Raw genomic sequence first — 13,705 nt, 5'->3', positions numbered from 1 at the left:
AAAGTAGGGCCAATCACAAAATTGTTAACACTCTAAAAGATTTGCAATAAAAGGGTTTTACATTCCCCCAAGGTCTTTCCATTGTTAAACATAAAAACTGTCTCCAAGCTTTGTGTTTATATTGTATATTGTATACAATTCACTGTCATATGATAAGACAAAATTGGGATCATGCGTATCTAATAGTATTAATAGTCAACTTTCTCTTTAAAAAAGATAGTTTAATGTGATGTTATACTGCAGGATTATACATGTTGTTTGCTGGGCTAATCTACCCAGACTATTTTAGGGTCTTAAGCCCAGAATTATTTTCATTAATCCTGCAATCCACTTTTTTGTAGCAACATTTTTGTCGAAGTACATTGCTCTGAACTGTGACAACTGGAAAAATTAATAATATCAATCAATAATAGTATTATGTAGTATTATGTAGAGGTATTTTCATTATTATTTTATAGTAACTATTTGATTTTCCTTGTTTGTGTACACTTTCTGACAGTAATTTAAAAATAAACAAATATCATGAGTGGAGCTGTAGCTTGGTGGTTAACATGCTTGCCTTCCAATCCTAAGGTCCAGTGTTCAATCCTGACCTAGTATCAAGGTCAATCCTGACCTAGTATCAAGGTCAATCCTGACCTAGTATCAAGGTCAATCCTGACCTAGTATCAAGATCAATCCTGACCTAGTATCAAGGTCAATCCTGACCTAGTATCAAGGTCAATCCTGACCTAGTATCAAGGTCAATCCTGACCTATGCCTCAATGAGACTTATTTTATATGCACGATAAATTATAAAATAATTTATCCATCCTGTAATTAACGAGTTGCTCGCTGTTGATGCATATGACTTTTTTTTAATACATTTTTTCATCAGGAAGATAAACTAAGAATTAAATTGATCCAATTTTAAATAATCCCTTAGTGGGCCCGACAATTCACCTACCGGTATATATAAATGGAAACACAATATAAGTCTGAAACGCAATTTTAAGCAAAAGGAACTTTTTTATGTAAAGTAAACATAGCCTGTAGTTAAACTAAACACAGTTATATTTCCATAAACTTATAGTATTTGTTAGGTATTTATCCAAACTGACACTGTTACGGTGGAATTGTCGCGGATTGTATCAAATTCCAACGCATTTTATTTCTTTGTCTGCGTTAAGATTTATAAAAGCTGTCATTTCTTTTGACTTTGGACAACGGATTAACTGGTTGGATAGAAGCTGTTGGTGCAAGACAAATTGTCAATTCTAAAATGCTTTTAGAGAATTTGATGGAAAATACTGTGGGTGTTTATTTTTGAGTTATGAATATGAGTTATTTGGATATCTTCCAACTAGAATATACAGTATATGGTTTAATAAGAATTAGTTCATATAAACCTATATCTTTGGATACTAGCCCATCCCAACTTTTATATGGAATGACCCATATAGGCCAACCACGGTAGCAGTGGTAAATCCATCTACCAAAACCAAATTTTGGTAACCAAGACAGTAAATCAGTTTGTTCCCTAGATTCGTTATATTCTGTTCTGTTTACACACTATCAAACATTATGTGACAATAAAATGTGATGTGCCCATATCGACATATTTCGGTACATCAAACTTTTTTTTTTGTGAAACTAGTTTGATAGTATAAACAGAGCTTATTAAGCCTATATAATAATAATGCAACTTGATAAATTAATAATATCGCAAATTGTATTTTCAACAACCAATATATTCTCATAAACACAGTACAGTTTCAAACAAGACTCTCAACCCATTGAGGCATCTATAATTGAATTGAAAACTTGGCACGCGAACACAGATTATATCGCAAATTAATTTCTATACATATAAAGAAGTTATTGACTACAGATTTTTAAATGCATCAATCATTTTTAATCTTTTATATTACATAAAAAAGAACAATGTACATTCTGCGCCCACAAATAAATGCCATTTGGGGCCAAAATCGACAAAAAATCAAATCTGATCACGGTTGAATTAAAACTAATTTCTCTTTGTGTGTCAATCGGAAAAATGACTATTTCTTTTGAAGTATTCAAATATTTCACATATTTATTATTAAATATAAAAATTAGATAATGTTGGTAATATTTACAAAAAGAATATACAGCCATCTGTTGCATTGTGAGTCTTATATTGAAATGCTTATAGTAATTAATCTTGTCTTGTAAAATGTTGTTAGCATTCCTTTAGCATTGTTCGTCCCCAACGCACCTGTTTTTGTAACAGTAAATTATATTCATCTTCTCCGCCGCGATGATGCAATATTACAATTTTTATAGGAACACGACTAAGATTACCAAAAGACACTAAAGCATTATAAAACAATAACGTCAAGTTTGATAAATGTTAGTATTTTATTTTTCATTTGGTAAACCATAAAAAATAGACTATTTTCCTATCTTTCGGCTGCTTCCATCGGCAACCTTGTTCACACGAGTGACGAATTGATTTTTGATCATCACTCATCCTTACTCTGTGTTGTCATTTGAACCAGATGAATTTTTTCAAGAAGTTTGATAAAGTTTAGAATTTTAACACAGTAAAACCCCTCCTTTGTAACATTCTTTTACAGAGGAAACTACTTTTAAAGGGACACTTTCCTGTGAAATGAACAAGGGGAAAAATATGAAACTATGAACAGAAAATGTCATTAAAAAGATATAGAAAAATGTATTTTCAAAATACCTGTAGTCATGATTAATGGCCATGTACAGTGGGTTGAACTTTGATTGACCAACAGCTTAACGACTCATCTGAAAGATGATGTTCTTTTTTTATAGATTCAACTTGAAAATAGATATTAATGGAATAGAATTTTAGAAAGTGGTTCTCCTCATGGTATGAATGCAAACATGTCATTCTTCATTTATTATTTCATAATTTAATAATTTTTTTAACAATTGGCTATGACTGTTTATCATCAATAATAATTGTTTTAAAATATTACAAATACTTTGCGTGAGTCACAAAGAAAGAATCCATCGTTGCTATCATAAGTTCAACAGATGTAATAATTTCTTCTTTCTTTCTTCTTCTTTATGATTTGTATTGATTAACGATTATTAATTAAAAGTACAAATTAAGATTAATTAATAGTGTCATCAATTATTTTAAGGAGTTTGTGCCATTGTTGCCAATAAATGTATATTCCAAATATTAAATCTATTATTAAATTGTTTGACACAGTAAACAATACATTTTTCATTACATTATTATTTTGAATAATTAATTAATTATTTGATCATGATGAGGATAATGTTTTTAATTTAAATTACATAAATGTTTACAATCTTAATTAAGTGAATTACTTAATAGGCTATTAGAAAAAAAGAACCCTGTGAAGATGTATATTCATACGGTATATTTATTTCATGAAAACCTTATATCATATAACACATTTTATATTTATGATATTTGCCAGAAACCTTGAGAATAATTATTATTAATGAAATTACTTGTAGCATTTTATTTTATGTATGATCATAGTCTTGTTTTCTAATTTTATCCTCAAATAAATGTTTAAAATGACTTTCATAATCAAATGTTCCTGTGACTAAATGAGTAAATTACATCGTTACATGTTAAATTTGAATACATGCCTTCCTTCCTATATTGCTAGAATTTGTTGACACTCCCTTGGCCAAGCATTTCTGTTTTTGACTGGTTTATATCACCTTGGAACTGTCCCTAAATAGGGAAAATGTTAGGAGTGTGCGCTATGCAATATATGCTTCTGCTGATATACAGTATGAATCATGCAGTGAATGGAAATTGTACCAGCTTGCAAGAGTTGTATATTTATACCTCCTTTGTTGGACCAAATGATCTGGTCACTACAGTATAATTGATTTTATAACTTACTGATCCTCTACTAAAGCTCTGTCTACACTATCAACTTTATGTGACAAAAAAGTGTGATGTGCCCTGTGCCCATATATGGACATAATAATATACAGCAAACTCCGCATCTGACAAACTTTTTAGGTTATCACCTTCGTTTCCATGAATTATACAGTACAGCAAGGAGGTATAGTAGTTTTACCTCCCCGGATAGTACAACATATCCCAAAGACAAATGTCCGCACCTGACAAACTCTTTTGGCTATCACCTCTGTTTACATCATTCACATGAGCAATAACATCACCTACCACATGATCTATAAACATTGGGTTCTGTTTGTTTATTTGAGGGTTTTTTCAAGTTTATTTGCCAGACATACTTGGTCCCCTTCAAATAAACTAACACACCACTTTCACTCAACAGTAGTAAATTTTTGATTGATAAGCATTTCATTTCAGTTTTCAGAAACCCAAGACATGTTTGAATAACTTTAAATAAACATCGTTTTAACATAATAGCTTTTTAATTACATGTTCACACTCAATAGAAGAATGTGAGAATGCACTTTAAAATACTTGAGAATGAAATAAGAGTACATATTACATTACATTGGGACTTTTATACAGCTTTATACACTGTACAATACTGTAAATAAATGGGAACAAAATGAACAAAACTGTAGCAATTCTTGTAAATAAAGTACAGTAACAAAAGTAACCCAATCTTGCAAATAAACCAAAATTATTCTCTATTATTTTACACTACTATTTGTATGTTGATTTTACTGGGTTAATCTATGTATTGTTCTCATACAAAATACAAATTTATATCAAACTAATAACCATCACCTCAAATGCCTTATCTTTATACACTATCTCAAGTGTGGATTACCGTATCGCCAAACATATTGTTCGCATGCTATGATTTCATCAAATAACAATTTTTCTTAGTCTTAAATTTTCATTATAAAGCTTGCCCATTAAATTTAATGAACCATTCATAATTCGTTTTGTTTTTTCATTTTGTAATAAACTCCGGCCTCGCCTAACTAAATGCCTCTGTGCAATAAGCGACTTAGTCAACGATTTTCAAGATTGTAAAATAGTATAGTAAATAAATGGACATTTTTCTAATTTGAAACAGTTGTAAAATGATTTAATTTGTCAACAACTGTGAGAAGGAGATGATGGGGTCTATGTTTTAAAATGGTCATGGTTGCAATAACCTTGGCTTGCTATTGAAATGATTATGGTAATGACAGATTGGCTATGTCTAAATGTACTGTAATGGATTATGTATTACTCATAAGTACCATACTTGTACTTCAATGCTACACTCTTCTAAAAAGTTTAGGGACTATACATTTTGTCACCATCGAACTGCCGTTGCAAATTTGGAAGTTTTCTCTTAGACCATGGGAAAGATTTCAATCTATGATTCCATCTTTATTTTTATAAAGAACGTTCAATCAGAAGTAGGCCTACATACTAGATTTTTACAAAGGGGATTCGTTTTTCCACAAACGAGCAAGCTCAAGCTAAGCTTGTTAGGCTATCTAACTCTCTTCCATCACTTTCTATCTCTAGTTTTAAAAGTGCACTTTATGAATTAAAGTGAAGTGTTGGCTTGTGATAGCCAATAATTGCTGGTATGACATTCACATCAAAATCATTTTATTTTTCTGTTGATACTTAAATTTGTAATCACGATAATTCTTTAGTGAGTGATTACCATGTTTATTTGTGATTGCTGGGGGGAGAGACACTTAAATCCTTTCAAAAAATCCTATCAGACAAGCTAAACAAACAGTGAAACAGAGCAACTTCTTGATACTAAATCTCAAGTGGCCATCTGCAGTGGAAATTATTTGCACAAGTCATTTGGGCTTCAAAATATTAAGCTAGATTTCTTTAAAACGTATTTACATGTTTATATACTAAATGTAAACTTTAAACTTTGAGATGCTGAGTTAAGAGTTGCTCTAACATAGTTAGCACCATTTTTGGAAGTTGTTGTAATGGTATTTAAGAAAACGTAATGGCCTATTCACTTTCAGATTTAGAAGGGGCACTTTCTAAATTTTTTGAATAATGTTAACAAATTGAGTATAAAGAAACTTTAATTGAAATCAAATTAAGATTTCTGGAAGATATTAAAATCTCATTACTTTTTTTCATTTAAATAAAGATGAAATTTCTCTTAGGTGACGTCAAATTCTAGCTAATCTAGCTAGTCCATCTTAAAATATAATTTAAAGAAAAACAAATGTCATACTCAGGCCAAATGGATAAACCATGTTCTATGAATAAACTTTGACCAATTTGTTTGTATGTTAAGTCATTTAATTTTAAATTTATATATTTTGATATTTCTATAGGGCACCAATAACCGGGTCATGTACTGTACTGTATGAATGACCACATTATGTTCTTAAAACAGTTGCTCTTTTTAAAATGAATGTTATTTATCTTAGAATATATAATAGGCAATAAGTTTTTTTTTGTGTTACACACAGCTATACTGTTCTTGTACAAAAGGCATCGATTGTATAACAATATTTGTTTATCACTTTTTCCACAAACAATTTTAATTATTATAAAACAAGTTTTTTTTTTCTTTTAGGCTATCTACTCAAGGGTGGCACGAATTTGTAAGGTAAGAACTTTGTACATATTAAATTTCATATTTAAACAAAATTAACTCATGTACTTCCAGCATAACTTTTGTCTTTGGTTGGGAAACGATAAAGTTATAAGGTGGGTGTAAGTTGAACATGTTTCAGAGAGCTGAATCAGTTAAATGTTGGCAGACCAGTGAAAATAGGAAGTCATTCTTTGATATTCTTAAGTCTAAAGAAACAAAATCTTAGAAAATGGCTTATAAAGACGTCCCAAAAGAATTTTTATTAATCAAGACATGCAGATCAGTTTGACATAATCATTTGGCTGTTGAAATATTTTCTGGTTCTTTAGCCATCATAATCTATTAAAACCTCAGGAGTGTAGTTTGCGTATGCCGACATTTAATACGAATGTTTTTCTTTTTAATGATGGCGATGCAGATGTAGGTCGCTTCATGTTGTATTTCAACATAGTTATGTAATGTGAATGTATTTAAAATATTGCATCAAATTAAAAAGTCGAGACCTTTAATTATGCGCACATGTTTGATCAACATCTGCGCTTAAATTTATTGCACCCATGTTTTCTCTTCCTTAAAATAGCTCATGCACCCTTTATTAGTACTATTTATTATGTGTTCATTTGCAAATTCCATTGGCTATCAATTATCATATAACTACTGTGCTTATTTATAAAAGTAAGCCTGTGCTTTTAGCATAGTTATTCTAATGACATAAGCTACAACAGCATTATAATGTATGGGAGTCCATAGAGAAAATAAATTAATAATCAGTTAGGGGTCAGAAACTTCTGGCCTGCTACCAACTTCGAACATCAAACATTTTGGTCAGCTTTCTGATGTCTTAATTGGTTCCAATGTTATTACTTATAATCTAACATCAAAAGTTGAGAAATATCACAAACTTTGTTACCACTATTACATTATCTGTAAATGACAGTCATAAAATATGACCTTTAAATATATTATTAATACATAAATATGTTACTTTAAAAGCATCATATAATTTTTAACATGCCACTACTGAATATTTTCTAATGACATGGTCAACAGCATTTCTAATCGCAATTTAACGAGTGAGACCTATATGTTTTCTTATTGGGGGATTTGCAGTTAAAGCTCTGTCTACACTATCAAACATTATGTGACAAAAAAATGTGATGTGCCCATATATGTACATGATGATGTCATATCATTACCATATTTGGACATATCACTAGCATATTTGAGCACATCACACTTTTTTTGTCAAACTAATTTGATAGTGTAGACCGAGCTTTAGACGTTACCGCAGTATGTGTTGGACTGACTGACAGGGATCGGATTGTTACTATCTGCAGTCCGACTAATTTTCAAAGTATTTAAATAATTTATTTGAAAATGTTAAAATCACCATTTAATTTGAGAGCATAAAGCAGTTTAAATTTCCGAAATGTCTCTGACAATCTCCATTAAAGTAGCAATTTTTGGTGTAAACTTGTATCAGACACGTTAAAATGCGATAACTATTTTTTTTTAAACTGTGAACCTTGACTTGAAATTTGAACGGCAGGTCACATTTGTTTCTATTCAAATCTATGCTTTCTCTTCTACTTTCGGAATGTTTGTTTTAAATTAAAAACACCTTTTTGATTTTCTGCACCCATTTTTGATGTTCAGTATTTTATTGGTACTCACTTTCGAATCAGTGACACACACCTTTCGGTGGTGCGTCCATACAAATATAAACAACAACATATAAAACGTAAATGATGATTAAACTTTAATATATGATTTCAGGTAAACATTACAAATCATCATGAAGAAATTGAAAAAAAAAAAAAAAATAAATAAAATTTTAATAAAAATTTTATATTTTGTACCTTTGTAAATATCAAATTTAAAAAGAACAAATCATATGTATATAAAAATGATAATTTAATCCAAAGGCACATTACTGCAAAAATGACAATGCTGTGGGTATCAGTGGCTGGATCTCCTCAATGGAGGTACAAAATAAAATAAGCAAAAAGCTAAATCAAAACAATAAAGAAAACAGCCAGAAAAGTTAGCAGAGCTTTCAGGCAACACTAGCCCTTCATCAGTGCAAAATAATAATTAATATCTTTATGTAACTAAAAGTCATGTAAAATAAGGATTGATACACTTTCTTGATATTATCTTAGAAATACATTTTTTATGGATTTTTTTGGTTAAATTCCATAATAAATTTGACATTGATATTGGGTGATAGAGGATATAGTTGTGAATCCTATGGGAAATGCAATAATTATAAAGAGGATTTACAAACCCATGACTTCATATAATCAGAGTTATCGAGGTTCAAATAATTACAATTTTATCCCTCGTATTGATAAAATATGATAAGATAAAGAGACTGGCTTAACCTTCGCTTAGGCAATATTGAAAGACAAAGAAGGAGACAATATTTTTATAATAGAAAACATGTTTTTCCAGTTTAGTCTTTGTAGTTACCGATATCGTTTGTTGTTTTGTGCGGCTTTTAAAAAAGGTCTTATATATACCTTAATGAATAGGCAAGGTTAATACGATGAAACATGGCATACAAAACAACTATAAAAAATAATCTAAAAAATCTGCACAAATAAAAAAAAATGCTATCATTGTTTGGTATTAGTAATGATTTTTGTTTGAGCAAAACAACCAAGTTCTATTACATTTTAAAAATTGGGAAAAAAATTACAAATGTTTCCAGGGAAGAAAAATGATTATAGGTTTTTAAAAATAAGGTTCATTCATAGTTTAGAAAAAAATTATGGGGTTTTAGATTAATCATAAAAGATTGACTTATTATTGTTCTGAAAAAAAAATGACAATGCTGTGGGTATCAGTGGCTGGATCTCAATGGAGATACAAAAGTAAAACAGCCAGAAAAGTTAGCAGAGCTTTCGGGCAACACTAGCCCTTCATCAGTGCAAGTGAAGAAAAAGAAAAAAATATATATGTATCGGTTATTTGGTTTTTTTGAAAAAAATAATATCTATATTAAAATAATATAGGTTTTTATTACAAGCATAAAGTTTGACTAACTTGTCCTGAAGAAAGAATGTAAATTAATTCGTTTGGCTACTTTTTTTAATAAAATTAATTTCTATCTGCTTAGTCATTCGTCATTAACATGATATCATGAAGGGAATCTGCACGCATTATAGCAAGGTAAAATGCGGATTTCTCGTTGATCATCACGTGCCGTAGCCCTGACCTTTAGGCTCAGACCCACTTAAATCGTCTGTCTGGAGTTGTGAAATATCCCCATTGATAAGTTTTATGATTAATCAATATAGTATTGTCAAGCTTCCCTTTGGAAGATAAATGGGAGATGATGTTAAGGTGCTGTAGGGTTGTAATTCTTATGTGGGTTTATGTTGAAGCAGAAAATGCCAGCTTGCAGATTATTTATAAGAGGAACAGGGGAACATTAAACATTCATGGTGGCATATTTTATTTATAGTACAAACATCAAAATATACAAATATGAATTATTAAATGTCTAAAATAATATGAAATGACTAAAAGAATTTGAAATGACTAAAATAATATGGGTGCTGAACTATTTAGTAAAAATATCAATTTTAAAAGTGTATTTTATGTTTTTTAGGAGAAATTTTACTGAAATCATATAAATATACACTTACAACAAACAAACTGAAAAAAAGAAATATTTTTCAATATAAATTGAAATTGTATTTTATAACATTAAATATAAAATTCATACAAACATTATAATACTGTATAAAGTTTCTATTCCAATGGGACACAAGAGGGCACACTTTAGCAATTAGACAAGACCAGTAGTATAAAAGTAACTATACCATATTTACTAACATTTGCCAGAATTGTCTAAACTTTAAGATTTTTTAAAAATAAATATTTATAGAAATAAGTAATATATGTACTTTATTGGTTTGGTTTAGCTTTTTGTTTATTTTATATCTTCATTTATATCTGTCAATGATACCAATTGTCATTTTCAATAATTTGCTTTTGAATTTAGCAATATTTTTTTATTTATTTTCCAAATATACAGTAATAACATGTATCTTGTTTTAATTATATTGACAATAAAATAGAAATAAAAAAATAAAAAAAGGTTTATTAATTTTTATATGTGTGTGTGTGTCAGTCAAATAATAATTTTCAACAACAATAAAGTTAAAATTAATTTGACAAAATTGCTAAATTAATCAGTTGTCAGATTCAATTTTGTACATTTGACGTTTAAAATCAAATTCTTTGTTTTATCAAGCAATTATTTATTAGAAAACAATTATAGATATTTGGTTATCTTGGAAAAACATGAATCATAAATATTTGCTCAAGAATTTTTTTTTGCAAGCATGTCTTGCTGTTTAATATATTCATAGAGAAATAAGTTATGTTCTAATAAGATTTAGATTTAATGTCAATAAATTGATTTTCACTCCCAAAATGTTGAATTTTCACAACTTGTTGAACCATGGCCTTAAAATATTGAAGTATGGAAAACAGTTTATTTTAGTCTTTACACTATAATTAATAACAGTCAATGCGATGATATTTCATTTTACCAGAGACATTATAAGGCTATATAGACTTGTGTCGCAGAACATCCTTCCGGCTGTTTGTGTATCTTTTAGGCATCTACATTTGCAACACCCTGGCTAGCGTCATTACGTGCTAGAGTTTCTTTTACCCAGACTCCTATCTGTCAGTTTTAATATTTGGTTGTATATAGTACATGTAGTGTATGTCACAGAAATAAAGTTTATTCAAGCTTTTCAATAGATTTGATAGTATTTATCTGTTTAAAATAAAGTTGTTTATAATCTGTCCATATAAATGTCCTGCTGACATCTGGTATCATTTAGATTACATTTTTTAACAATTTAATTTGAAGATGAAATTGTAAAACATGAATTATATTTTAAATATTTAGTGATGATATTATTCAGAAAAATTTGAACTTTTGATCACAACACTATATATTTTTAAAAAGATATTTCAAAATGCTTCTATTGACTGTAGACTTCTTTAGCGAATGACCCATTCCCCACGACCAACCAAATATGTCAGAATTGGGTCATAAATATTTGGAAGTTTGAAATGTTCATCATTGTTTTAATGAGTTTTTATGTTAATAAAGATATATTGTCTCCTAAAAAATATTTAACAACAATTTTTTTTTTAATATGTCACTTTAATGTCACATAATAGTTATTCACTTTGACCAAAAACTGGATTGAAAAAATATTGCCTGAAAAAAATGTAATTTTAGGAAAAAATACTTAGATTGTCTGTCAGACAATGAGTTTTGAAATTAACCGTTTCGTTCGTCTTTTTATAAGTGACAACATTTTTATCAAGAAACTTTATAAAAAACTGCAAAATGGCCTATTCAAAGTCTGATTTTATCAATCTTCATTTTTTATGTTTTTGGAGGACACATCTTTTCAATTAAATTGTGATTTCTTCCATAGAATGACACTGGTGGTGAATACATGTTGATCGAGAATTGGACCACATACGTGAAAGCCAGGCTCAACTGTTCAATTCCAGGAGAATATCCATTTTACTTCCATGAATTGCGTAAGTAGTGGAGTTGTAGTTTGGTACTTTAACATGCTTGTCTTCCAATCCAAAGGTTCAGGGTTCAATCCTGATGTAGTGCTGAAGTTGTAACTCACGACTTAACTCCACTTCTTAGGCCTCAAATGAGCTTAGCTTATAAGCATGATAAATTGTAAAATACCGGTAGTTAATTTATCCTGTAATTGACGAGTTGCTTGGTGTTTGATACATAAGAAAAAAGAAAGAGGAAGAAAAAATCATTCGTAATTTTATTCAAAATAAATTCTGTATTTGTAATTTGTAAGAAAAATGTGGATATTTCATAATGTTATCACCATTTATACACATACATTATTTCCAACTAAAATAACTTTTTCATAATTAAACCAGCTGCTAAAAATCCACACAGCAGCATACCTATACCCAGGCCCTAAAAGAAAATTAATATTAATTTTATATAGAAATATAACTGTCCCTGTATCAATGACAGACGGTTACTGACAGATTTATTTTGTCTTAACTACCTGTGATTTTTGGTTATTCTATGGGCCAATTCCCTTGATGTAAATGATTATGATAAAGTTGTCAACTTTCATTATACTCTTTCCATACCCTGTCAACCTATCATATTTTCATAATATTTTTTTAAGGACTGTTTTGACTGAAAACTAATTTTGAGAATTTATATGTCTGGAATTTATACTACTGCAATGAACACTTTGATTTGATTGTGTTCAGGACAGAGTTAATATTTTGTACTATAAAGTTCACATTCTAATTTTACTTATAACAGCAAAGTGTCTCAAACAGATTAACTAATTTTAAAGGGGGCGGTGGGGTCAATTTGATTGACAGATTTGTGATTATAAGTTTACAATGTTCAACAGCTATTCCAAAGATTTCTTCAAAACCCAATTGTTATGCCAAAACACTTGAGATCCACACCTTTAAATGTTTTCAAACAATTAAATTTGTAGTTTTAAATCCTAACTTAATTTGAAATAATCTGTACAAATTCTTGGCTATTTTATACTAATACTGTCCTAACACTTACAGTTTTCAATAACTATGCCATGGCTTGATGTGACAAAAAATGTAATGTGCCCATATATGAACATGATGATGTCATATCACTACCATATTTGGGTATATCACTGCCATATTTGGACACATCACACTTGTTATGTCAAACTAGTTTGATAGTGTAGACAGAGCTTTTAAACAAGTATGTATTAAGCACTATTAGCAGGATATATACTTGTACACAGTGAGAGAAATGGTAATCTTGACCCTACTGGAATAAACGACAGTATTTTATGGCTTTTTTTAAAAGTCCTTTCTGTTGTCTATTAGTCCATCCTCTTATAATGCCTTTGTCAAGTTATTTAATATAGAGAAGCGCATAACGAGACAGATCAAGTGATAAGTGTAATTGGCGCCTAATACCCTGGGATGCTAAATCCCAGATTTTATACCTTTTTTGTATTTTTTTTTATAAAGTGGTAGGATTGAACTTTATATTATTCAATTATTGTGAAATGCATGCTAAAATTGCATATTATTTAATCAACATTGTAATAAATAAAAAAAGATCATACTGGCTTAACTTAATACCCATTTGACCAATAAAG

At 29.5% G+C, this 13,705-nt stretch overlaps 1 protein-coding gene across 1 annotated transcript in view; it reads left to right on the top strand.

The window, feature by feature from the left end:
* Positions 1-13,705, top strand: part of LOC140040905 (semaphorin-5B-like) — an 86,755-nt gene that overhangs the window by 45,465 nt on the left and 27,585 nt on the right. Inside the window, exons 9-10 of the mRNA XM_072087175.1 lie at positions 6,489-6,521; positions 11,984-12,092. Of these exons, the coding sequence (XP_071943276.1) occupies positions 6,489-6,521; positions 11,984-12,092 (142 nt within the window). The remainder of the gene's footprint in view (positions 1-6,488; positions 6,522-11,983; positions 12,093-13,705) is intronic.

Source organism: Antedon mediterranea, chromosome 2 (genome assembly GCF_964355755.1).
Source record: "Antedon mediterranea chromosome 2, ecAntMedi1.1, whole genome shotgun sequence".
NCBI lineage: Eukaryota > Metazoa > Echinodermata > Crinoidea > Comatulida > Antedonidae > Antedon > Antedon mediterranea.
This window is presented reverse-complemented; position numbering and strand designations above follow the sequence as displayed.